This window comes from Eucalyptus grandis, chromosome 8, assembly GCF_016545825.1.
Source record: "Eucalyptus grandis isolate ANBG69807.140 chromosome 8, ASM1654582v1, whole genome shotgun sequence".
NCBI classification, from domain to species: Eukaryota; Viridiplantae; Streptophyta; class Magnoliopsida; order Myrtales; family Myrtaceae; genus Eucalyptus; species Eucalyptus grandis.
The window spans coordinates 69,358,390-69,386,208 of NC_052619.1; the positions used below are offsets into that span (position 1 = coordinate 69,358,390).

General features: G+C 41.8%; 1 protein-coding gene and 1 pseudogene across 1 annotated transcript; one reads left to right on the forward strand and one right to left on the reverse strand.

The window, feature by feature from the left end:
- Positions 1 to 9,552: 9,552 nt before the first annotated feature.
- Positions 9,553 to 10,867, reverse strand: LOC104417812 (annotated as a pseudogene).
- Positions 10,868 to 19,966: 9,099 nt separating this feature from the next.
- LOC104415825 (cytochrome P450 78A7) lies at positions 19,967 to 22,333 on the forward strand. Its single transcript, XM_010027200.3, is given in 4 exon segments — positions 19,967 to 20,359; positions 20,362 to 20,626; positions 20,629 to 21,128; positions 21,608 to 22,333. Coding segments are annotated over 4 exon segments (1,620 nt in total). The 5' UTR covers positions 19,967 to 20,116; the 3' UTR covers positions 22,220 to 22,333.
- Positions 22,334 to 27,819: the final 5,486 nt, after the last annotated feature.

Sequence of the window (27,819 nt, forward strand, 5' to 3'; positions counted from 1 at the left end):
CCTAGAGGCGCATCACTACATACATGTGCGGATTTCCAGTTGCTAGATTAGCATCCAATAGAAGAGACTTGAATATGTACGTTCAAGCTGGAAAATGAGAGGAAAAAAAATGAAGAAAAAGAAAAATGTCTCTGCATATCTAACGAAAGCAGCCATCAACATACAATGCAAAGGAAAATGAGAGATGGCATGGCTACGATTAGTTGGTTTGACCTCCCCTGCCGGTGCCTATGGCCGGTCTTGTCGGCCCCCCTTGCCGAGCCGTCCGCCGTCCCTCTTCTGTGTAATATTCTTCTTCTCCTCCGTCGTCCTACATGCATTATAAGGATCACGATATATATGACGATCGATGTATATTAATGGATCTACGAATATGATGAGACGCAGCGTTACTTATGCCCCATGCATGCATCGACTCCAAACTCCACACGGAAGTAAACACAAACACAAGCACTTGTACACTCCACCATATATAGGCAGAGAGAGAGAGAGAGAGTTGAGCTGATGCGGTACTAGTAGCGTTTGGTGGCGCGGCGCTTGTGAATCGGGACCATCCGGTGATCTACAGGCGGTCGAGCCGGGGTGGAACTCGAAACCCAAGCACCTGAGGAGGGCATTGATGCACGTTTGAAGGCAATGGCAAGGGCTGTGCAGCTCCACTATCCCCCCTCCTCCGCTCCTTCCTATTCTCTCCTCTTCTTCTGAAGTCTCCATGCCTCTCTCTCTCTCTCTCTCTCTCTATATATATATATAACGGCTTATAGGCTTTCTCGAACTGGGCGGGCCTTGGAAAATGATTCGGGAATGTTGGGCTTGGCCTGATTTCATTCATGACAATCTAGATTCTTTTCTATCTTTAAATCTTTGCGTGAAAGGTAGTGGACTTCATCACCAATTTTTTTGGCTCAACTACAACTATAAACCTCAATGAACACCAACAGCTACTAGAATAAGAAAAAAAGCCATAAAAAATATCCATTGTAATACATTTACTCTAAATTTCTTTCTGTAACACAAAATATCACAAATTTGTATTCGTGTGACATATTTACATTCCATCAAAATTTTGTCAATAAAAATCGTTATCAATCTACCTACATGGATGTCAGAAAATAAACAACATTAACATAGCATCCATGTAACTTAAGTAAAATAAAAATGATGTTTTGATCGAAAAATCATCTAATAGAACTTTGATGGAGAGTAGATGTGTCACATAGGTACAAATTTGGGTTTTTTATGTCACGGGAAAAAGTTTAGGGTAATTGTGTTATGATGGGTATAGTTTGAGGTTTTTGATATAATAAAAAGATTTTTATGGTAAATATGTCATAGCGGCTATAATTTGGCGGGTTTTTTTTGTAACTTATTCCCTTAAAAAAATGGGATAGTGATATAAATTATCATGAACTTTGGTCTTATATACAATGTGACCCATGAATTATAAGAAAATATTCAATATTGTTCTTCCATCAATCCAAATTCAGAGACAATATCGAACATTTCATATAATGGAATGATTAAATTGAATTATACAAAAAATTCAGGGACTTCATTAATCAAATTAAAAGTTTAGAGATAATATTATATATTAGGCCAAAGTTTAGAGATTTCATTGCACATTGGACAAAAATCTAGGGATATGTGTCATTTTCCTAAAACAATCTTTTGAAACTATTGGGCCAGAGCCCGACATCAAAACAGTGATCTTGAACTAAGATTTTTTTTCGAGCAATTTCATTAAATGAGGGATTGAAAATATTATTTTAGAGATTCCTAATATCCTTTTTTTTTCACGTGAAGGAGCATGGTGCCGTGGCAATCCCTTTTTGTTATTTTATATGCTTGGAAATCTCTTTATTAATTCCAACTAAATCAACAGGAATTAGAAAATACAAGAACAAAAAGGGGGGGGGATACGTGGTACTGTTGGACGCAAATTGCGCAACCCAAAGATCTCCATCACCAGAACAAGAACATGTATAATTGAGTAGAAAGATTAACGCACCTGTTTTGGGATCCATCGAACATAAAGCGGAAGCAGAAAAAGAATTACCCACATATATCAAGGGGATCCACGCATCAAGTCCTTCTCCTCTATTGCCCTCCGTATCACTGGCTTAATGAGGCGGCCACCCTCACGTTTAGCGTTAGGAAAACGCCCCTTAGGTGAGGATACATGTGAGAATTAGGGTTAGATGAGAGACTTGAGCACTATTTATAGAGTTTCCAGCTAGTCCCTCTCATTACGAGCCAGGCTCAACTCGGCCCACACTAGCCAGCCCATATTAGACTAATTAAGAAACCTTCTATCTCACTTTAGACCAATCCTGTTTTACGGTAACCGTAAAAACAGTAAATTACAATATCAATTAATTTAGTCCACATTAGGAAAGCTCTTACAGGTACGTTATCGAATGTTGAAATGAGAGACTTCTCGTTTTCAATTAATACAACGTGAGACATATTTTTGCGCTTTCCGCCAGTATAGTCGACCAATTGCTCTCATGACCTCAGTATTTGCATAATTTAGGTAAAAAAGATAAATGAATTGTATTAACAAAGTCACAATTCGATAAAGTAAACTACGAAAAAGTTTCTAATGGTCTGATTCATACGATGCAATCAGTCGGAAGTTTCTCCATTTGCAACTTTTGAGTTGTGCAAGTCATTTCCCGAGCTGGCACATCAATCCCTCTTCTTTTCCACAACCGAGGTGGAGAATCGTGCGCCGTCCTCGCCTCCCCGAGCGAGAAAGCCACGAGCTTTCGGCAGGTGATGTTGGAACCCAAGTAGAGCATCACGATGCAGAACAGCTATGGTGGAGATTAGGGATCAGCGTGATTTGAGTGGACAGGTCCCATTAGAATTGGAAACTGTCCATTAAGGATCAATTTCAAAAAATTGAAATTGAGAATCACTCATTAGTTTTATGGATCCATCCAAAAACCGGACCGTTGATTCGGTTCGATATCCGAGTGGGTCTATATAACCGGTCCCTAATCCCTATAAAATTGCATCAATCAATTAATATTATGGTGAACCTACTTTTTATGTAGAGCACTAAAACTTATTCGGCCTTGAATTCTGATTAAATCGTGAGCCATTGATTTTGATGAAGGATGAAATTTATAGGGCAGAACGAATTGGCAATATTCGTTGGCTAGGAATTTAATTTCTCTGAAAGTCATGGTGTCATTCTCGTACACCGGGAACATATTAAGAATTAGACTCTACGATAGAAGTCTTAACTTCCACAAAATCAAAATATTAATCGTTTGATCCATCTTTTTTCTACATTATCTTAATTTAACCATAGGATTGCTAAGGAGAAATCTAATTATGCTCTTAAAATGAGCCATTAGCTTTTAATTTCGTATCATAACGACAAAGTGCCACGACATTTATGGACATCTCCTATCGGTTTCTTCCATCCTCTTTATTTATTTATTTTGTTTTGACTGAGAAAGCAAGTGAATGGATTATTAGAACAAATAAAAAGTAAGGGAGTTAATCCTATTGTGCACCAAAGAGACAAAATTAGTCAATAATATCTAATACTACAAATATATATTGCTCGAAAAACTACAAAATAATTAAGTAATTGAGTTAACATTTCTTTTTTAATATGTATATATATGTATATGTATGTGTATATATAAAACTAGGAATCGGACTGATACTACCAATTCAAGTAAATTGGAACTAGGAACTAGATCAGTCCCCTTGGGAACTATTGATTCTGGTTCTGGTTCCGAGCGAGTCTGATTCTGGGTGATTCTTAGTTCTTTTGCACACTCCTAGTGGAGGCATAAGTCTAATCCTATGCTACCTTTCAGGCATTGCAATTGTATCTTCGATGGAAATCTATCCAACCATCAACTTAGGCAATTTGCATTAACACAAGCCTTGTTCAAAGTTGAAACATATAAACAGTTTGGCATTTTAAGGAGTCACTTTTTGAGAGCCCCTTCAGTAAATGCAAGTACCGTTTGACAAATTCTTTGGAGAGCTTTGGAGAGATGCAACTGCATTTTCAAAGGTCAACAATTTTTGGCTCATTTGCAACTTCATGTTTTGAGCATTTTGGAAATGCATATACATTTTTTCCTTCCAAGTTTGCTCTCGCTAAAGTTTTGTAATTCCAAAAATGTCTCCACATCACATAATGCCATCGGTGAGGCTTTAGGCCGCCAGCGAGGCCATATCTCTATTAGTCGTGTGACCTAGGCAATGTTGCCTCAAACAAGGCTAGCTTATGGCTAGATCTGGCTGACGGTGGCTAAGTTCCACCAGCAAAGGTCTAAGAATTTTAAAATATATATATAGCAAAAGCCCTTTACAAATTGTGATTTTTCTTAAATAGCATTAAAGTCAGAGTTTCTTTTAATGTGTTTTCAAATTACACATTTATTGAATATGATTTGCATTTTAGAGAAATCTTCTACCTAAAGTCCTTTGCATTTTCTAAAAGCTTTTTCAAAATGTTCCTAAACACCCCATCTTCTCACATACTTTCTGGCCTTTCCACATGTATCAAAATGCTCCCGTGAATTTAGCGAGAGACTGGGTGTGTTTGGTTTAATATTTCCAAATGGCTTTTAGTCTCCAAAGCCTTTTGGGGAAATATTAGACTGTTTGACAACTATTTTGAATGAGCTTTTACTTGCAAGTCAGCATTTGAAAGGCTAAAAGTTCAATACTAGTAAGGACTAGTTTTGGGCTTTTAGCATTTAACTAAATGTTGAAACTCTTTTTTTCTTCCAAAACTACCCTCACCATTTTTCAAAATTCCAATTTCGTCTTTCATTATTATTATTATTATTATTATTATTATTATTATTATTATTATTATTATTATTATTATTATTATTATTATTATTATAAATTTAAAAGGACTAAACACTTCGGTGGATTGGCAAAGGGCTATAATCGCCGGCGTCGGTGAGCCGGATCTTCCCTCCGGCGTCAACAACCCCTCACCGAGGGTCGTCTAAGGTTGTTTGACCTCACCATTTTTTCGAGCCCTCGGACTAAACACTGGTTGTGCAACCCCTCGCCTAAGGTTGTTTGACCTCGGAGGTCACCCGCTGTCGTGACCTAAAATTTCGAGTGCACTATCTAAAACTAGGTTAAAGGCCTACTAAGTTTTTAAACTTAGCTCGGGCTCTCCCAAGCTTATATCAAATTGTGACTTAAGTCTAAATTTTTAAACATGCAAAAGGTTATTAACTAGGAGTCGCCACTAATCGGTTTATGGTTTAGACACCTAAGTAAAATAATAGGAGAATTATTTTACTTCTACGAATCGAGGCTAAGGTTACGGGGACTTGGTTACACTACACTTCTCTAATGCCCTTTTGGTATCATTTCTTTTATTTTTCAAAAATATTTTTGCAGGCAGCTTGAATTTATTTTAAATTAAATTGCTGTCATGTCAAAAGGTGATCACACGAGTGCTTAATCATTATTAAACATTCGAAAAATAAAATAAACTGCATCACACAAAACAAACAATTGTTTTTGGGTTTTCTCAGATTTTTTTGAAAATGCATTTTTAACTACATGACCTAATTTTACTAAAAAAATTTCTAATTAAATGATCCTATTATGCAAACTAGTTAATATACATCTCATGACCTAATTTTTATTTTTTATTAGAAATTCGAAATTAATAAAAATCATAATTAAACTATCTAAAATGAATAACTTTCTAATTTATTTTAGGGATTAATTTGACTTAAATCCTATCCTATATTAGAATTTTTTTTTTTAAATAATTATTAAAATATGCAACTTTATCTAAGACTCTATTTTAAAAAAAAAAAAGTTATTTAGGTCCAACCATAACCTATTTAAAAAAAAAAAAATCTAAAAATGCAATACTAAAAAAATCCAATTTACTAAAGCGGTGGTGGCGGAGCGACAACGGCGGAGACGTGGAGGTGGGCGGCGGGCGGTGCTGGCATGGTCGATGGCGTGGGGGGGCAACCTCGCGAGGTAGATGAACAGTCGGGGTTCCCCCGGCAGGCGGTGCTGGCATGGTCGATGGCGTGGGCGGGGCAACCTCGCGAGGTAGATGAACAGTCGGGGTTCCCCCCCCCCTTTTTTTTTCTTTTCTCTCTCACGTCACTCACCAGTCACTTCTCTTCTTTTCCCTTTTTTTTTTTTTTTTTCTTTTCCTCTCTTTCTCTCCCGAACCAAAGAAGGCCCTTTATTTTTTTCAAAAAAATCCACCCCCGTCACGAAAATTGCGACTCTTTTATAGTAATTCCAAACGGCCGTTTTATATGGTATTTTTTGAGCTTTCATTTTCTATCGCATTAAATTAAAGCTGTAAATTAGAGCGTGATTTCACAATCAGTTCGATTTTGCTTAGATTTCTTTCATTTTGTAAAAATTATTGCTCTTTATTCACTTGATTTTTAAATTACTTCCGCATTTAACAAAATCCGAATATTTATCGGAATTTCAAACTTCCATACATAATCAAACAAATCAATTTCCCATTTTTTCATTTTATTTGTTCTGATGCATTTTTTTAGGAGTTAAAATTAATCTCTAATTTTTATGTAAAAAAAGTCAATGATTGAGTCGTCAAAATTTAGGTGTTAATATAATTACAATACATCGTACCCAAAAAATGAGCAAATTTTTCTTAAAATTAAAAATATCAAATCATCTAGACCATTAACGAAACTCGGTGGATCACGTATAGAGTTGACATTCCTTACATCAACTTTTCGCTGTTATAGAGTTTACCACGAAATATTCATATGGCGCCACGTATTATAATTGTTAAAATTTCAAGGAAATTATTTCAGAATGTCTTTCGCCCTTCGATATGTATATCCAATGGGCAGTTCTGGTTTCGGCACCGCCAAAGGGAAGGGGACACGAATTAGGGTTTCCTCGAAACCGTTTCGCAGACAGAGAGACCGCTTTCTCATGCGCAAAAATGGAGATTAGATTTAAGGGACAAAAATCTGGTACCGCCATCTCCCGCATGCCGCCTGAGATGAACATTTAGGGTGCGCATGGATTTGTTTCTGTTCTTTTTTTGTTCTTGGGAACAGAAACAAAAAAAAGTGTTTGTTTCTGGGAACAGTTTTTGAACAAAAGAACATGTTTGGTAACGTTTGGTCCGGGAATAAAAATGAACGAAACACGTTTGGTAAATCTTATTAATTTTTTGTTTCTTTTAATTTTTAAACATTTTTTATTTTTATTTTCTTTTCTTTTTGTTTTTTCCTTTCTTCGGCCGGTCACCGGCCTCGCGACGACCGGCCGACGGGGCCGGCAGCCTCGCCTCGACAGCCGGTCGCCGGCCATGGCCGAGGCCGGCGATCGGCAAAATGAAAAAGAAGAAAAAAAAAAGAAAAAGAAGAAGAGAAGAAGAAGAGAGAGAAGAGTGATTTTTGTTCTTTTGTTCCTTCCGAGAAGTGTTTCTTTCAGGAGAAACAACTTTTTTGTTTTTTTCTGTTTCTATTTCGTTCGAAACAAAAAAACAAAAAAAACAGTTTGTTCCTTTTTGTTTCAGGGAACACTTTCCGTACAGTGTGCCGGAAAAGTGTTTCCATGCACGCCCTTAATAGCCTGTAGTACATAGGTGCTGGTCGTATAGCAGCTAAAGTGAACACTTTCGACGGTGGGAGACAACTATAGGACACGTTCCATAGAGACAGCCCAAGAACATGATTGGACAATACCATGCAATGTCAAGCAATTTTGCTACTCCCCACCAGGCATTCGCCAGTCTCCCTTCCTTGGTATCTATCTTGAAATAAAATAAAAAAAAAAAAAATGGATTTCTTTCCATTTCTTTTTTCTCCCTAGAAGACACAATGAATAAAAGTCAGTCCCCAATGGAGCATTCAATTCAAACCTTCGCGTCTCCCGATGCCTAACTTGAGCAGCTTCTACATCGCTTTCTCCATGGCCGAAGCTCACATCCATATCTCTAGCACTTTCACTTCGCATTTAAATTTGCATTTTGCACACTCTTCTAGCCCTAAAAACTATGCTTTTGTCATAGTCTCTCCTAGGATAGTCTTATTTAGAAAATAATATTGGAACGGTCATGTTATCCTTAATCTCTAATTGGGGTGTATATTTCCTCTAAGTTAGTCTTAGACTACTAGGTTATAAAAATGGACATCCCGCATATAGATGAACGTGAGCCATGTCAATTTTTACAACTCACTAGTTTGAGGTTAAAATGGAGAAAAATGCGACCTACATTGGAATTCATGATTTTAATACCCTTGTTCTCTCACTGGTTTTTAGTTTGACACGTAAGTTGAATTAGGTATCAACTTGACCCCTATATATACTTGTGTCTGACTCTGATCGGGTTAAGGGAGTGTTGGCAAAATCCAATTAGTCTACATTAAGATTTCTCAAAATGCTAATTATTCGTGAGAGAGTTTTGTTCGTAGTACAGGTAATAATTGGATATCCATATTCATGTCGGGGCCACCTTTTGTTTCCTTAAATAATGAGAAGTAAGAAGCTTCGCGTTACACGGACAAATCGATATGTAACGATGCGGAGAACAATATTATAAATTTCATTTTCAAATCGATAAAATTGTGTTGAGGCATCGATTTCATGAGAAGGAAATATTTATCACAACCTAAGGACTTCATAAGGCTCATCTTCCTATGAACTTTCGCATGAACTAAATTCGGACAAAGGACATGCCATGGGTGCCTACAAAGACTTGGGAGCTTCTCATGAGTCCTCTTTGCTCCGGCGGACACTCAAAACATGCGTATCCCATTGTCGTAACGGCGCCCTTAACACACCCCAACCACGCATTTAACGATCCTATATTTACTCCCTACCTGTCTCCTTCTCTCTCTCGAATTCATGCAATCTCCCGCTCCTCTTCCCACGTGAAACTACTACTCCCTACTCGATATTTATTTTGACCTCTCGATCCCTTATAAATAACCATCGACGATGCACCTTGTCCATGGAAAAACACCCCCTAGCCTCCCCATCACATCTCTCTCCCTTCTGACAAACGACCTTTGGACTTGAAGCATCGCCCTTCCTAAACAAAGCGCTCTCTATATATCATCACTTCTCTCGCCACCTCCTTCTCTCCTCACTCCAGCTTCACCTCTCTCTCTCTCCAGTTTAAACCTTAACTTTCCCAACAAAGAAGCGGAGTCAAAGACCCAGAAGAAAGGAAAAGGGATGATCAGCAAGGACGCCAACTGGTGGATCTTCGCCCTCCCTGCCTTCTTGGGCTCCGACCGCCTCCTTGAAGATGCGTACGTCGTCGTTCCCTCCATCTTCCTCGCCTTCCTCGCTCTCTCCCTCCTCACTTGGGCTCTCTCCCCCGGCGGAATCGCGTGGCGCCACGGCAGGAACCGCAAGGGCCGCGTCCCCATCCACGGCCCCCTTGGCCTCCCCATCTTCGGCAGCCTCCTCGCCCTACGCGGCCGCCCCGGTGGAGACTGCCTGCCCCACCGCGTCCTCGCCGCCGCTGCTGCCCGCTTTTTCGTACGATGAATAAGGTTTGATCACGATGGAAAAGTATCATTATTTCATCCGACATGGTCGGCGGCTCCCATGAAGAAAAGGACCATGCTAATAAAAATTGACATTGGAAATGGCATGTCATGATTATTAAAATGAATTTGTCAAATGAAGTGAGGAATTGTAAGAAATTAGGTGGAGCATGCGTAGAAAGTTCAGAGCAAATACGTACCCATAAGATGGCGACCATGTCATCCTCATCGAGCTTCTCGTCGCCATCCAGGGAGAGCAAGACGTCGACGAAATCAGCTTCGTCGGCGGCGACCTTGTTGCTGCCCTCATCGTTCTTCCGCCGATGCTCTGCGATGATGCCGCGAACGAAGCGTTTCACCCTCGGGACGAGCCTCGCGCAGCGTTCGTCCACGCGAGCCGGGTCGTGCACGTAGCTCAGCCACGGCACGTAGTCGGACCAGTTGAACGCCCCAGCAGCTCGAACCCTTCTCTCACCATCGACCTCAGGTCCTCCAGCTCCTCGGCGTCGCGGCCGACGTCGTATCGCTTCCCGAACACGCTCCCCATGATGCTGTTCAGCGAGGCCAGCTGGAGGTGATCCCGAGCGCCACGAAGCCGCGGACCCTTTGTTCGGCGGCGATGCGGCTCACCATCGCGGCGCAGTCGAGCAGGCGGGCCGGCCCGTGGGCCGAGACGCGGCGCGGGGCGAAGAGGTGGGACGCCGCGACGCGGCGGAGGAGCCGCCAGTAGGCGCCGGCGGGGGCGAACCCGATGGCCCGTTCGAACATGAGGCTGCGGGCGGAGCGCTTGAGCGGGCGGTCGGCGAAGCCCGGGAGGCGAGGATCTCACGGGCGGTGCGCGGGTCGGAGGACACGACGGCCGGGGCCGAGCCGAGGCTGAAGGCCATGAGCTGGGCCCCGGCCGGGGTGCGGGCGGCGGCGGCGGCGAGGACGCGGTGGGGAGGCAGTCTCGACCGGGGCGGCCGCGGAGGGCGAGGAGGCTGCCGAAGATGGGGAGGCCAAGGGGCCGTGGATGGGGACGCGGCCCTTGCGGTTCCTGCCGTGGCGCCACGCGATTCCGCCGGGGGAGAGAGCCCAAGTGAGGAGGGAGAGAGCGAGGAAGGCGAGGAAGATGGAGGGAACGACGACGTACGCATCTTCAAGGAGGCGGTCGGAGCCCAAGAAGGCAGGGAGGGCGAAGATCCACCAGTTGGCGTCCTTGCTGATCATCCCTTTTCCTTTCTTCTGGGTCTTTGACTCCGCTTCTTTGTTGGGAAAGTTAAGGTTTAAGCTGGAGAGAGAGAGGTGAAGCTGGAGTGAGGAGAGAAGGAGGTGGCGAGAGAAGTGATGATATATAGAGAGCGCTTTGTTTAGGAAGGGCGCGATGCTTCAAGTCCAAAGGTCGTTTGTCAAAAGGTAGAGAGATGCGATGGGGAGGCTAGGGGGTGTTTTTCCATGGACAAGGTGCATCGTCGATGGTTATTTATAAGGGATCGACAGGTCGAAATAAATATCGAGTAGGGAGTAGTAGTTTCACGTGGGAAGAGGAGCGGGAGATTGTATGAATTTAAAAGAGAGAAGGAGACAGGTAGGGAGTAAATATAGGATCGTTAAATGCGTGGTTGGGGTGTGTTAAGGGCGCCGTTACGACAATGGGATACGCATGTTTTGAGTGTCCGCCGGAGCAAAGAGGACTCATGAGAAGCTCCCAAGTCTTTGTAGGCACCCATGGCATGTCCTTTGTCCGAATTTAGTTCATGCGAAAGTTCATAGGAAGATGAGCCTTATGAAGTCCTTAGGTTGTGATAAATATTTCCTTCTCATGAAATCGATGCCTCAACACAATTTTATCGATTTGAAAATGAAATTTATAATATTGTTCTCCGCATCGTTACATATCGATTTGTCCGTGTAACGCGAAGCTTCTTACTTCTCATTATTTAAGGAAACAAAAGGTGGCCCCGACATGAATATAGATATCCAATTATTACTTGTACTACGAACAAAACCCTCTCTCGAATAATTAGCATTTTGAGAAATCTTAATGTAGACTAATTGGATTTTGCCAACACTCCCTTAACCCGATCAGAGTCAGACACAAGTATATATAGGGGTCGAGTTGATATCTAATTCAACTTATGTGTCAAACTAAAAACCAGTGAGAGAACAAGGATATTAAAATCATGAATTCCAATGTAGGTCGCATTTTCCTCCATTTTAACCTCAAACTAGTGAGTTGTAAAAATTGACATGGCTCACATTCATCTATATGCGGGATGTCCATTTTTATAACCTAGTAGTCTAAGACTAACTTAGAGGAAATATACACCCCAATTAGAGATTAAGGATAACATGACCGTTCCAATATTATTTTCTAAATAAGACTATCCTAAGAGAGACTATGACAAAAGCATAGTTTTTAGGGCTAGAAGAGTGTGCAAAATGCAAATTTAAATGCGAAGTGAAAGTGCTAGAGATATGGATGTGAGCTTCGGCCATGGAGAAAGCGATGTAGAAGCTGCTCAAGTTAGGCATCGGGAGACGCGAAGGTTTGAATTGAATGCTCCATTGGGGACTGACTTTTATTCACTGTGTCTTCTAGGAGAAAAAGAAATGGAAAGAAATCCATTTTTTTTTTTTTTTTAATTTCAAGATAGATACCAAGGAAGGAGACTGGCGAATGCCTGGTGGGGAGTAGCAAAGTTGCTTGACATTGCATGGTATTCGTGTGACATATTTACATTCCATCAAAATTTTGTCAATAAAAATCGTTATCAATCTACCTACATGGACGTCAGAAAATAAACAACATTAACATAGCATCCATGTAACTTAAGTAAAATAAAAATGATGTTTTGACTGAAAAATCATCTAATAGAACTTTGATGGAGAGTAGATGTGTCACATAGGTACAAATTTGGATTTTTTATGTCACGGGAAAAAGTTTAGGGTAATTGTGTTACAATGGGTATAGTTTGAGGTTTTTGATATCATAAAAAAAAGTTTAAAGTAAATATGTCATAACGGCTATAATTTGGGGGTTTTTTTTTTTTGTAACTTATTCCCTTAAAATAATGGGATAGTGACATAAATTATAATGAACTTTGGTCTTATATACAATGTGACCCCCTGAATTATAAGAAAATATTTAATATTATTCTTCCATCAATCCAAATTCAAAGACAATATTGAACATTTTCATATAATGAAAAGATTAAATTGAATTATACAAAAAAATCGGGGACCTCATCGAGTAAATCAAAAGTTTAGGATAACATTATATATTATGCTAAAGTTTAGAGATTTCATTGCACACTAAACAAAAATCTAGGGAAATGTGTCATTTTCCTAAAACAATCTTTTGAAACTATTGGGCTAGAGCCCGACATCAAAACAGTGATCTTGAACTAAGATTTTTTTTTTCGAGCAATTTCATTAAATGAGGGATTGAAAATATTATTTTAGAGATTCCTAATATCCTTTTTTTTTTCACGTGAAGGAGCATGGTGCCGCAGCAATCCCTTTTTGTTATTTTATATGCTTGGAAATCTCTTTATTAATTCCAACTAAATCAACAGGAATTAGAAAATACAAGAACAAAAAAAGGGGGGAATACGTGGTATGTTATCGAATGTTGAAATGAGAGACTTCTCGTTTTTAATTAATACAACGTGAGACATATTTTTGCGCTTTCCGCCAGTATAGTCGACCAACTGCTCTCATGACCTCAGTATTTGCATAAATTTAGGTAAAAAAGATAAATGAATTGTATTAACAAAGTCACAAATTCTATAAAGTAAACTACGAAAAAGTTTCTAATGGTCTGATTCATACGATGCAATCATAAAATGTATGCGGTCGGAAGTTTCTCCATTTGCAACTTTTGAGTTGCACAAGTCATTTCCGGAGCTGGCACATCGATCCCTCTTCTTTTCCACAACCGACGTGGAGAATCGTGCGCCGTCCTCGCCTCCCCGAGCGAGAAAGCCACGAGCTCTCGGCAGGTGATGTTGGAACCCAAGTAAAGCATCGCAATGCAAAACAGCTATTGTGGAGATTAGGGATGAGCATGATTTGGGTGGACTGTTCCCACTTTAGAATTAGAAACTATCCATTAAAGATCAATTCCAAAAAATTGAAACTGAGAATCACTCATTAGTTTTATGGATCCATCCAAAAACTAGACTGTTGATTCGGTTCGATATCCGAGTGGATTTATGTAATCGTTCCCTAATCCCTATAAAATTACATTCATCAATTAATATTATGGTGAACCTACTTTTTATGTAGAGCACTAAAACTTATTCGGCCTTGAATTCTGATTAAATTGTGAGCCATTGATTTTGATGAATGATTGAAATTTATAGGGCAAAACGAATTGACAATATTCGTTGGCTAGGAATTTAATTTTTCTGAAAGTCATGGTGTCATTCTCGTAGGATTTCTCGACACCAGGAACATATTAAGAATTAGACTCTACGTTAGAAGTCTTAATTTCCGCATAAATCAAAATATTAATCGTTTGATCCATCTTTTTTCTACATTAACTTAATTTAACCATAGGATTGCTAAGGAGAAATCTAATTACGCTCTTAAAATGAGCCATTAGCTTTTAATTTCGTATCATAATGACAAAGTGCCACGACATTTACGGACATCTCCAATCGGTTTCCTCCATCCTCTTTATTTATTTATTTTGTTTTGACTAAGAAATCAAGTGAATGGATTATTAGAACAAATAAAAAGTAAGGGAGTTAATCTTTTTGCACACCTAAGAGACAAAATTAGTCAATAATATCTAATATTACAAATATATATTGCTTGAAAAACTACAAAATAATTAAGTAATTGAGTTGAAATTTATTTTTTAATATATATATTGGTTTGGTTTGGGTGGGTAGTTCCATGTCCGGAACTAGAAATTGGACTAATACTACCAATTCAAGTAAATTGGAACTAGGAACCAGATCAGTCCCCTTGGGAATTGTTGATTTTGGGTGAGTCTGATTCTGGGCGATTCTTGGTTATTTTGCACACCCCTAGTGAGGGCATAAGTCTAATCCTATGCTACATTTCAAGCATTGCAATTGTATCTTGGATGGAAATCTATCTAACCATCAACTTAGGCAATTTGCATTAACACAAGCCTCATTCAAAGTTGAAACAAATAAACAGTCTGGCATTTTAAGGAATCATTTTTCGAGAGCCCCTTGAGTAAATGCAAGTACCATTTGACAAATTCTTTGGAGAGCTTTGGAGAGATGCAATTGCATTTTCAAAGGTCAATAAATTTTGGCTCATAGTGGGATGCTTCATGTTTTGAGCATTTTGGAAATGTAAATGCATTTTTTCCTTCCAAGTTTGCTCTAGCTAAAGTTTCGTAATTTCGAAAATGTCTCCACATCACATAATGCCATCAATGAGGCTTCAAGCTGCCAGCGATGCCATATCTCAATTGAGCCGCGTGTCCCAGGCAACACCGCCTCAAACAAGGCTAGCTTATGGCTAGATCTGGTGGACGATGGCTGAGTTCCACCGGTAAAGGTTTTCAAATTACACCTTTATTGAATATGATTTGCATTTTGGAAATATCTTCTACCTAAATTCCTATGCATTTTTCTAAAAGCTTTTTCAAAATGTTCTTAAACACACCCATCTTCTCACATACTTTATGGCCTTTCCACATGTATCAAAACACTCCCGTGAATTTAGCGAGAGACAATGGGTGTGTTTGGTTCAACATTTCCAAAGGGCTTTCAACCTCCAAAGCCCATTTGGAAAATATTAGACTGTTTGACAACTATTTTGAATAAGTTTTTACTTCCAAGTTAGCATTGGGAATGCTAAAAGCCCAATACTAGTAGGGATTAAGGCCCCGTTTGGTTCAACTTTGGGGAAATGGCACAAGTATCCTTGAGAGAATGAGCATTTTGGGAAGGGAAGTGTGTTTGGAAACTAATTTTTTGTGTATGTTTTGCAAAGCTATTTCAAAGTAAAATGAAAAATGAAAAAAAGAAAAGGGAGGAGGAGATGCAGCTGGTGATCGTGGGGGTGCGGCTGGTGGTGGTGGCGCTGGTGGTGGCGGGGAGCAGCTCGCCCGAGGTCGCGCGGCTTCAGCGACGCTGCTCGAGGTCCAACGACCCGGGCGTCGCTTGAGGTCCAGCGACCCGGGCGTCGCCGAGGTCGACGGCGTCGCCTAGGTTGCTCGACCTCGGGCGCGACCCAAGGCGTTGCTCGAGGCCGCGCGGCCTCAAGCGACGTCGCCCGACCTAGGCCACCTCGCCCGAGGTTGCGCGACCTCGGTGAGGCATCCCGGCGGCCTTCTTGCGGGCGCGCGCGTCAATCTGCGAAACTCGACCGACTCTCGGGCGGGGAAGAAGAACCGAACAAGGAAGAAGATGGCGGGAAGAAGAATGAATAAAGTGACTCTCGGGCATTTTGGAAATGCCAAAGGCGAAAGCAGACCCTACCTTAGCATTGGGCTTTCAACTTGTGGAATGCCCACATTCCACGAAGGAGCATTCAAAAGTTTTGCCAAACACAAAAATTTTCCCCAAGGGGCTTTCAGGGCCCAAAGCCCCTTGGGAAAGTCCAACCAAACGGGGCCTAACTTTGGGTTTTCAGCATTTAACCAAATGGTGAAACTCTTTTTTCTTCCGAACTACCCTTACTAATTTTTCAAAATTCCAATTTCGTCTTTCATTATTATTATTATTATTTTAAATTTAAAAAGGACCAAACACTTTGGTGGACTGGCGAAGGGCTACAGTTGTCGGTGAGCCAGATCTAGCGTCGGCGACCCTCGCTAAGGGTCGTCCAAGGTCGTTTGACCTTTGGTGGCCCTCGGCTGGGTTGCACAACCCTCATCGAAGGTCGCCCAACGTCAAGCAACCTTGACCAATAGCCACTGGCGCCAAATCTAACTTGTCGGATGCCATAGCAGCCCTTTGCTAGACCATCGAAGGGTTTGTGTTTTTTTTTTTAAAAATAAATATATATAAAATATATCCAAAGCTCATTGTAAAAGTTTTTTTTTTTTTTTTACCAAACACACATTCAACTCAAAGTCCATTTATAAAGAGGTTTTAATCAAACACAATTTGTATTTTCCCAAATGATTTTGACTTCCAATATTTACTTTACACTCAATGCCCATTTGCAAAGCTGAACGAAATGCACCTTGACAATTACCATTAAACAATCTTAACATCGCCTGAAGAATGCATGAACCTCGACCTCTCCAAGGACAACCATCAATCCCATAAGACCTAACACGGCACAATCACGTTAGGGTTTGGGATAAATCCAACGGAGTTTAACTCACTCGTTTTAGGTATGAACACAGACGAAAGAATCAACTATAGTACACAAGAACCACACCTTAATTGTACCGACGTGTCGGGACACGAGACGGCAATCAACATTAGTACTTGTAATTAAATGAAGTGGTTGCTATCTAAGGGCCGCATGTTGACCCTAACAACCAATGGGAGCTTCCCTACATTGTGGAGGCTTTGTAAGATCGAAGGTATTTAGTTTCTTAATCAGTCCGAGGAAGCAAACGACCATAAATAAATGCAGAATGTCATCCGCGGTGTCGGACTATCGAGTGGAATCTCGGGTATGAAAGCGGCAAGCTTGGAGCATCAAAGCTTGAGAATCTTGTTGAAGATTTCATCTAATCTTGTTCACTTGGCTTCTTTCTACAAAAACTCTTTTGAGAATATTATCTGGTAGTCTATTGTGACATTGCCAACATTGACATTGAAAAATTTTAATAATATATTTTTAAATTTTTTTTATTCCTTTTTCTCTCTCTCGCCATCGGTGGCCTCGGACAAGAGCTTGTTAGCCTTGCCCGGACCTGGGCAAGGCCATTGCCATGAGCTAGGCTACCTCGTCTCTTGCCGCAATGATCTAGGCAAGGGCTAGGCAACCCTTCTAGCCATAATAATAATAATAATAATAATAATAATAATAATAATAATAATAATAATAATAATAAAGAAAAGAACAAAATTTAATTTTTTTTTTTTTACATCAACGTTGGTCATGCCATGTAAAATGGCTGGCATTCACGTTAGTAATTTTTGGTTAAAATTGGCAAAACATGAAAAATTTAGAACGGCAAAATTATAAGATTTTAATTAAATTGGCAAAATTGAGGTTTAGGACTTTTTGGCCAATTTTTCCGAACTCTTTCTTTATCATTGTGGAGAAGAAGGCAGGGTTGGGTTCTTATGCCGATTAATTAATCAACGATTCAATTATTGCTATAACTCAAATTGGTATTGGCCATGTTATTTTAGGGGAACCTTGGAACTTATGCTTTGTCATAAAACCTGTACAATCATACTACATAGGGTTCTGCATTACAAAAAAAAAAAAAAATCGTTTCCCATGAAAAAATATCTATAAACATTAGAAAGATGTTGGGATTATCAATGCTATTAACGATAAACTGTGATTAGGGGCTAAATTATCTGAGTATGACCTGGTTAAAGAACTCAACACGTTAAAAATTGCATGCATGTTTTGTTCATGCAACTAGACTAAAATAAAACTTAATAGCTACCTAAACCCTTATTCAGGCCATGAGCGCCCTCTACATCAACCATGTAACTACAATGCATTGTACCTAGAAAATGAGCAAATTTTTCTTAAAATTAAAAATGTCAAATCATCTAGACCATTAACGAAACCCGGTGGATCACATATAGAGTTGACATTCCTAACATCTAACTTTTCGCTGTTATAGAGTTTACCACGAAATATTCATATCGCGTGACATGTATTATAATTATTAAAATTTCAAGGAAATTATTGCAGAATGTCTTTCGCCCTTCGATATGTACATCCAATGGGCAGTTCTGGTTTCGGCACCGTCAAAGGGAAGGGGACACGAATTAGGGTTTCCATCGAAACCGTTTCGCAGATAGAGAAGAGACCGCTTTCTCACGCGCAAAACTGGAGATTGGAGAGACAAAAATCTGGCACCGCCATCTCCCGCATGCCGCCTGAGATGAACATTTAATAGCCTGTAGTACATAGGTGCTGGTCAGCTAAAGTGAACAGAACACTTTCGACGGTGGGAGACAACTATAGGACACGTTCCATAGAGACAGCCCAAGAACATGATTGGACAATACCGTGCAATGTCAAGCAATTTTGCTACTCCCCACCAGGCATTCGCCAGTCTCCCTTCCTTGGTATCTATCTTGAAATTAAAAAAAAAAAAAAATGGATTTCTTTCCATTTCTTTTTTCTCCCTAGAAGACACAATGAATAAAAGTCAGTCCCCTTCGCGTCTCCCGATGCCTAACTTGAGCAGCTTCTACATCGCTTTCTCCATGGCCGAAGCTCACATCCATATCTCTAGCACTTTCACTTCGCATTTAAATTTGCATTTTGCCCACTCTTCTAACCCTAAAAACTATGCTTTTGTCATAGTCTCTCTTAGGATAGTCTTATTTAGAAAATAATATTGGAACGGTCATGTTATCCTTAATCTCTAATTGGGGTGTATATTTCCTCTAAGTTAGTCTTAGACTACTAGGTTATAAAAATGGACATCCCGCATATAGATGAACGTGAGCCATGTCAATTTTTACAACTCACTAGTTTGAGGTTAAAATGGAGAAAAATGCGACCTACATTGGAATTCATGATTTTAATACCCTTATTCTCTCACTGATTTTTAGTTTGACACGTAAGTTGAATTAGGTATCAACTCGACCCCTATATATACTTGTGTCTGACTCTGATCGGGTTAAGGGAGTGTTGGCAAAATCCAATTAGTCTACATTAAGATTTCTCAAAATGCTAATTATTCGAGAGAGGGCTTTGTTCGTAGTACAGGTAATATATCCATATTCATGTCGGGGCCACCTTTTGTTTCCTTAAATAATGAGAAGTAAGAAGCTTTGCGCTACACGGACAAATCGATGTATAACGATGCGGAGAACAATATTACAATTTTCCTTTTCAAATCGATAAAATTGTGTTGAGGCATCGATTTCATGAGAATGAAATATTTATCACAACCTAAGGATTTCATAAGGCTCATCTTCCTATGAACTTTCACATGAACTAAATTCGGACAAAGGACATGCCATGGTGCCTACAAAGACTTGGGAGCTTCTCATGAGTCCTCTTTGCTCCGGCGGACACTCAAAACATGCATATCCCATTGTCGTAACGGCCCCCTTAACACACCCCAACCACACATTTTACAATCCTATATTTACTCCCTCCCTGTCTCCTTCTCTCTCTTAAATTCATACAATCTCTCGCTCCTCTTCCCACGTGAAACTACTACTCCCTACTCGATATTTATTTTGACCTCTCGATCCCTTATAAATAACCATCGACGATGCACCTTGTCCATGGAAAAACACCCCCTAGCCTCCCCATCGCATCTCTCTACCTTTTGACAAACGACCTTTGGACTTGAAGCATCGCGCCCTTCCTAAACAAAGCGCTCTCTATATATCATCACTTCTCTCGCCACCTCCTTCTCTCCTCACTCCAGCTTCACCCCTCTCTCTCTAGCCAGCTTAAACCTTAACTTCCCCGACAAAGAAGCGGAGTCAAAGACCCAGAAGAGAGGAAAAGGGATGATCAGCAAGGACGCCAACTGGTGGATCTTCGCCCTCCCTGCCTTCTTGGGCTCCGACCGCCTCCTTGAAGATGCGTACGTCGTCGTTCCCTCCATCTTCCTCGCCTTCCTCGCTCTCTCCCTCCTCACTTGGGCTCTCTCCCCCGGCGGAATCGCGTGGCGCCACGGCAGGAACCGCAAGGGCCGCGTCCCCATCCACGGCCCCCTTGGCCTCCCCATCTTCGGCAGCCTCCTCGCCCTCCGCGGCCGCCCCGGTCGAGACTGCCTCCCCACCGCGTCCTCGCCGCCGCCGCCGCCCGCACCCCGGCCGGGGCCCAGCTCATGGCCTTCAGCCTCGGCTCGGCCCCGGCCGTCGTGTCCTCCGACCCGCGCACCGCCCGTGAGATCCTCGCCTCCCCGGGCTTCGCCGACCGCCCGCTCAAGCGCTCCGCCCGCAGCCTCATGTTCGAACGGGCCATCGGGTTCGCCCCCGCCGGCGCCTACTGGCGGCTCCTCCGCCGCGTCGCGGCGTCCACCTCTTCGCCCCGCGCCGCGTCTCGGCCCACGGGCCGGCCCGCCTGCTCGACTGCGCCGCGATGGTGAGCCGCATCGCCGCCGAACAAAGGGTCCGCGGCTTCGTGGCGCTCCGGGATCACCTCCAGCTGGCCTCGCTGAACAGCATCATGGGGAGCGTGTTCGGGAAGCGATACGACGTCGGCCGCGACGCCGAGGAGCTGGAGGACCTGAGGTCGATGGTGAGAGAAGGGTTCGAGCTGCTGGGGGCGTTCAACTGGTCCGACTACGTGCCGTGGCTGAGCTACGTGCACGACCCGGCTCGCGTGGACGAACGCTGCGCGAGGCTCGTCCCGAGGGTGAAACGCTTCGTTCGCGGCATCATCGCAGAGCATCGGCGGAAGAACGATGAGGGCAGCAACAAGGTCGCCGCCGACGAAGCTGATTTCGTCGACGTCTTGCTCTCCCTGGATGGCGACGAGAAGCTCGATGAGGATGACATGGTCGCCATCTTATGGGTACGTATTTGCTCTGAACTTTCTACGCATGCTCCACCTAATTTCTTACAATTCCTCACTTCATTTGACAAATTCATTTTAATAATCATGACATGCCATTTCCAATGTCAATTTTTATTAGCATGGTCCTTTTCTTCATGGGAGCCGCCGACCATGTCGGATGAAATAATGATACTTTTCCATCGTGATCAAACCTTATTCATCGTACGAAAAAGCCAAGAAACGAAGAGATTTGAAAATAATCGTGGGACTAGTTTGTTGTACTGCGGTCATTCGATTGTTTATGTCCGTTCTTTTTGATTGGTTTGAAATTGAAGTGCGACAAAGCCTAATTTGATCGTAACGTCTCAAGGTGGTAATAACATCGGGTCGCTGTCCGCTACGCATTAGATGGGGAAATGGCCAATTTACCGCCGCAGTTTTGTCGTATCATCGTTTTTGCTATAATTGATTAGGTGAGGAAATGTCCATTCGTGCAGGAAATGATTTTCAGGGGCACGGACACGACGGCTCTGTTAACCGAGTGGATCATGGCCGAGCTGGTGTTGCACCCGCGAGTCCAGGAAACGCTCCGGAGAGAGCTTGCCGACGCCGCCTCCCGCGGCGGCGGGGGAGGCTTGACTGATGCTGACATGGCCAGGCTGCCCTACTTGCAGGCCGTGGTCAAGGAAGGCCTGAGGATGCACCCCCCGGGCCCTCTCCTCTCGTGGGCCCGACTCTCCACGTCGGATGTCCAGCTCAGCAACGGGATGCTGGTCCCGGCCGGCACGACGGCGATGGTCAACATGTGGGCCATCTGCCACGACCCGAGCGTGTGGGAGGATCCGGACACGTTCATGCCCGAGAGGTTCCTCGAGCGCGACGTGGATGTTCGGGGCGGCGACCTGAGGCTCGCCCCGTTTGGGTCCGGGCGCCGGGTCTGCCCCGGGAAGAATCTCGGCCTGGCCACGGTGACCATGTGGGTGGCCGAGCTGGTGCGCCGGTTCGAGTGGGCCGAGCATGCAGCGTGCCCGGTCGACCTGAGCGAGCTCTTGAAGCTGTCCTGCGAGATGAAGCATCCGTTGCACGCCGTGGCGGTGGTGAGAAATTGAGCTAATGCTTCATTCATAATTAGGGCCCGCGACAAAGCACTTTCACTCGCTACGTGATAGAAGTAGTAGTAGAGCCTTCTTCTAGGGTTTTGCTTTCTCTCTTTTTCCTGGGTTTGTTTAATAGAAGTAGTAGTAGAGTCTTCTTCCAGGGTTTTGCTTTCTCTCTTTTTTCCCGGGTTTATTTAGGATTTTGTCAGACTTGTGTGTATCTCTTGGCTATCTGTGGGTGTACGGGATTTATGTTTTTATTACCTATGCATTTCTTGTTTTGGGAATGTTGCCAAGGGACTCTCCCATTTTTGATATGTCGGTGCCAGGGGTCTTGTTATTCCGTGTTTGCTTTGCGAATTATAATGAGAAATGATAATAATTTTTGTACTGTGAAAATAAATGTATTCTGTAATTTCATAAATTTATAATTCATAATAAAATAATTATTTTCACAAGTATATCTCAAAGATTATTATGTTAGCAAAGTTGAATTATAATAGCTTAAGTATTATATCAATTTTGGTACTTGGCTGGAAATTCTTTTTTGGCATTTGAGGATTATTCAGATTTTGATTTTTGGGTAAAAATAGTAATTTGACAGTCGTAATCCGAATAATATTTTAGCTTATTATAATTCATAAAGCATGCAGGGAATAATAGGATCCCTTGCGTAGACATCCCAAAAGTGGAGTCTTTAGTCAACAAACGCAATCTAAAAAATAAGAAGAAAAGAAGCAATAAAAAAACGAATCCCGAACACCCACAAATATCTAAGAGATATACAAGTCCGACAAAATCCTAAATGAACTCAGAAAAAAAGGAAGGAGAGAAGTTCACCAAATTTAACGATGAAGTACAAATGAGCTCGCAATACAACACCCCATTAATAATTTTCCTTGGTAATTTGGTGGATTATTTACTCAATTTAACTACATACTATATATAAAACGAGGAAATTTTAGAAAAATAGTGCCATAAGGAAAATGTCCAAAACACCCCTAAGATTTACCGCCCAGATAATCAAGTGAGGTAGCTTTTTACCGGGGATAATAATTCGACGAGGCTAAAGGGCGATTGTAAATCTCAACCGACATCGAATGCGTGCGTAGTAGACCACACCCCCAGGCGACTGTACATCCAATTTGACGAGGTTGAGGTTTTCTAGGGCCCTGTACCCCATCCGTCTGTCTCTACCCTAACTTCAATTTGTAATAGCTAAGACAAAGAGCATAATCTGTCATGTCCCTCGCCGTTTTGATGTACAATAAAAAAACGTTCACACCCTTTTCGTGTCGTAATTACTTCCCTGTATTCATCGCCTAAATGATCAAAATACATCAGATAAAAAGAGAGTGACTAATGCACCGTGATTTCTTCGATACATTTAGTGTAATTTATTAAAAAAACATAGGATAAAGCGGAGATATTCTTCTTAAAGTGAAAAGAGGAGGAATTTGGCCGAGCAATGCTAGTCATTACTAGGGTACCGCTCATCATCTAGAGGTGACCACATGAGCTTGAACATCCTTCTCTCTCGCTCACGAACATGCTTATGGCCGCAGGAATTAGAGCGGAAATGTAATAAGGTAGTCGAGGCCTAGGTGTATGGAAGTTATTGTTATAATTAGTCTGGCGGTTGATTTGCCTCGTGCAAAGAGAGGAGGGGTGTTTCCACCAGTGAGGGCCATCTCAGAAAATTTCCTATAGAGACATTCAGTAGAATTGCAGTAGAATTGCATTCTTTATTTTAACAAACGCCCAATATCCCCAAGTTGGCAGTAGATATTTTTCTTCTTTGTCATCAGGAAATATTAATAATTTTATATTAAAGAGATATTGCTTTCATATTAGATTCTCTTTGGAGAGTGGTTGAATGTGTTATAAGTTCAATCAATACGTAAAAGAAGAAACAAACATGTTTCATTCGATGCCTCCACCGTCTTAAATTTTCTGAGTCATGTAGCTGGTCATTACTAATTTGAACTGAGGCACTGACAGACAAGATGTATCGAACAAGCTCTAGCTAAAGATTGAGAGAGAGAGAGAGAGAGAGAGGGAGAGAAGGCTGACCATAACGAGCTCGAGGGAAAGTGGGATCTCAGTCAAAAAAGGAGCTTCTTGAGAGAGAGAGAGAGAGAGAGAGAGAGACAGAGAGATGCCTCGTATCTCGTGGCTTGGCAGTGGGATCTCAGTCACTGTGGTATGGTGGCGGGCGTGGGCGTGTGTGGCTGGGGGTGAACGGCAGGTCTCTTCTGGCCGACACAGTTCAAGAACCAGAAAGACCGTATGATCGCAATCCTCCCTGATGTGACTGCTCCTGGTGTCTTTTTGAGCACCTTGCCCTACAAACCTAGGCCTCTCTGGCCGTGACTTCCCCCAATTGCCTTTTTTTCTCTCTCTTCTTCCTTTTCTTCTTTGGCTTATTACGTGTCAAGTGAACATAGCTTCTCCCCAAGCACTCCAAGAGTAAGGTCCTCGTGACTTAAAAAAAATTCAAAGTCATTGTTAAGAACGCCCGAGAATAGCAAAAAGTGCAGGTGAGAAGTGCGCGTCTGAGATCACCCGAAAAGATGAATACCCAGATTGCTTATAAATTGACGCAAAAGTCATATGATCGCCCGTTTCTTTTATATATGTTCACATGCCCTGGGCCATTGCCGCTTTATGACTCGAATTTTTGAGGCGTTGACTATCGATGACCTGAGAAATTTTAAATGAGGTTCATGTCGGTGCATTTGGAAACCAAAGCCAGTCCTCATACTTTTCCACTTTACCTAAGCTAATGATGTTTCTTGACGGGTTTTGAGCTCTAAAACCCCTTATGTAAATGGAACCAGTTGATGAATTTTTTAGAGAGTTTTGAAGAAATACAATTTTATTTCCAAAGGCTTTTGGTTAAGTTAGGTTTGGAAATACTTTTGATTTTGAGCATTTTGGGAATGCTAACACATTTTTTTCTATCCAACTTTGCTATAGTTAAACTTTTATAATTTCAAAAATATTATCACCTCACATGACATTTATAACGGATGTATTGCTATGCATCAATCCAAATAAACAAGAAATGTCGAATTGGCGGGTGGGACTCAATCTACACTATCGAATCCTAAGACAAGATTGGTATACACCATGATATATCTTTGTCATCAAATTAGCTGAAATGAAGATCAAATGTCTCTATTATTTGATCAATAAGTGGGAGTGAATCTCCACCGTTAGCTTCATAGGTGAGATTAAGTAGTGAGAATGAACTCTAGCATTAGATGGGAGGTGAGATTGATAGTTATAATTTGAGGAAAACTTATATAAATAGAGATATCTCTTCCGTCACTTGTGTTATTCAATATTTGAGTAATAGAAATAAATTCAATCTTCTATCTCTAAATACCTTCTTTTTCTATGAATCGAGTGGGCATCCAAGCAAGAGCCGAAGGGAGACTAAGTGTTGCATGGCTTGTGATCTTAAGTATCAAGTTGTGATACGTCATCGGCGAAGGGCTCAACTACTGACTGGCCATCGGAGAGGCTAGATCTAGTAGCCTAGCAAGCTAGGTTGACCTTAGGCAAGGGGGACCATTGCCTTGGGGTACACAACTCAAGTTACCTGGTTGAGAATATTAATACCAGATTGGGCCTCATTGATTGCTGAACCCTTTGCCAATCTATATATATATATATATATTATAAATTGCAAAAGTCCTTTTATAAAATGTGGTTTTACCAAATATTATTTAAATAACAATTACTTCCAAATGCATTTTTTAATTATGATTTACTGAACATTACTTCATTTTGAAAAGCACTTTTAGGCCATGACCTTTCCAGGGGGGCTTGAGATGAAGTTGTACTCACCTTCTAATAATTTGGAGTGTGTAGAACATGTGAGGTTTACTTGAAAGGTTGGGTGTTGAGAGGTTAATACTCCGAATTTTCACTAGTGAATATCTACACTCCGTGAAGGTAGCCCCACCTAGTCCTGCCATCAACGTGTGAGAATGTCTGCTGCAGTCGTGGCTCGCCTGCATCCGCATGGATTCAAAAGGCATCGTGCCATAATTTGAGAGAGCAATAATCAAAAGCCGACCAATGTGAGATCGAGGACACATCTAATAAGTAGCAAGTCCATTTCGACTCTAAATAATACCGAATCGAAGGCAACCTGACTCGAGTCCTTGGCCAATGTGAGGTTTGCTTTAATAACGTAATCTGCTGTTCTTGTCCGGCTCGCGTTACGCACGACCCTGTGAAAACAACGTTGTGACGTGAACACGGGATCTACGCGGTTTCCGAATCGTGGAACTCTCCCCGTTTTGGTATCGGTTCTGTCCGTTTTGGTATCGATTCTGTCCGTGTTAAAAGTGGCTTGTTTTGGCCAATACTGTGGATTGTGTACCACCTGGTGTACCGTGCGGAGGACTTGCTCCGTGGGGTCGATGTTGTGTCGCCTTTGTGTCAAATTTCTGAGCGCATGGAAAAGGAGGACAGGCCGTAGTTGGTAGAGCGAGAGCAAAGCCATGTGAAAATGGCAATCATTCATGTGCCTCTCAAATTGCTGTCGCAAGTCACGTCCCCATCATCCAATCAACCATAAGCAATTGTTCTGGTTGTGTATCACGTTCAAGTTGACTCGACCATCCTCATCCTATTTTCTCCTTCGTACGACCTCTCCATTTCGCTTTCCGTGAGTCGTTGGATCATAGCCCTTTTCCGTGCGCTAGAAGATTCACGTCATTTTATCGAATACGATTGATCTAACGACGAGGGCAGTCCGTGTCGTGAGCCCTTTATTAGATCTGCTTTTTTTTTTTCCTCAATGTATTGACTCTTTTTCGATCATTTGTACACGTGAATTTGCAAATTCGACTTATTAAAGGTTCCTGAATTCTCTACAAATCTCCTGAAATGATCAAAGCACCTTCACATAGGATAATTTGTTTGCAATTTTGGCCAGACTTGAAAGGGCACATCTAGTCCGTGGGGCTGAAAATCCCATGACATCGCAGTCAACTACATCAACCTTAAGGGATAGAAGGGAGAACATGTTGAAGTCGTGATTTGTTTATTGATTTCGTACATTCGAGATGTTAAAAGAGCGATACATTAGTTTTAATAATGGATGCTATCAACTTCGTCTCTCTTAGCATCCATTTCATAGCCACATGCATATTTTTCCGGTTAAGCAATAGGAGATGAACTATCTGGCTCATTATTCTCCATCATAGGGATGGCCACAGGGCGGTGCCGAGTCAGAATTGAGGGTCGCATTCTCTTCCCTGCACTATGGTTTCTTCGTATGAATATCTCCCGCCCGTCCGACCGACCATCCACCCTTTTCTTCTATTTTGTTTTGGTCGAACCCGACCATCCATCATCGGAAGGTAAACAACGGCCGCTGCTTAGCAGGACTCGGCTTGAGAACAAACAAAGATCACCCTTCATTTGGACGACCAAGATCTCGAAAAATATCGCAATAAAGGAAAGGGCAATCATGGTTGGTTCATATCAGGAGTAACAGATGACCTTTCGATTAACTAAGATTCATTTCAATAAAACTTAGAATCCATTTATTTCACAAAAAATAAATGACAAGAATTTTTTTTTTCTGAGGA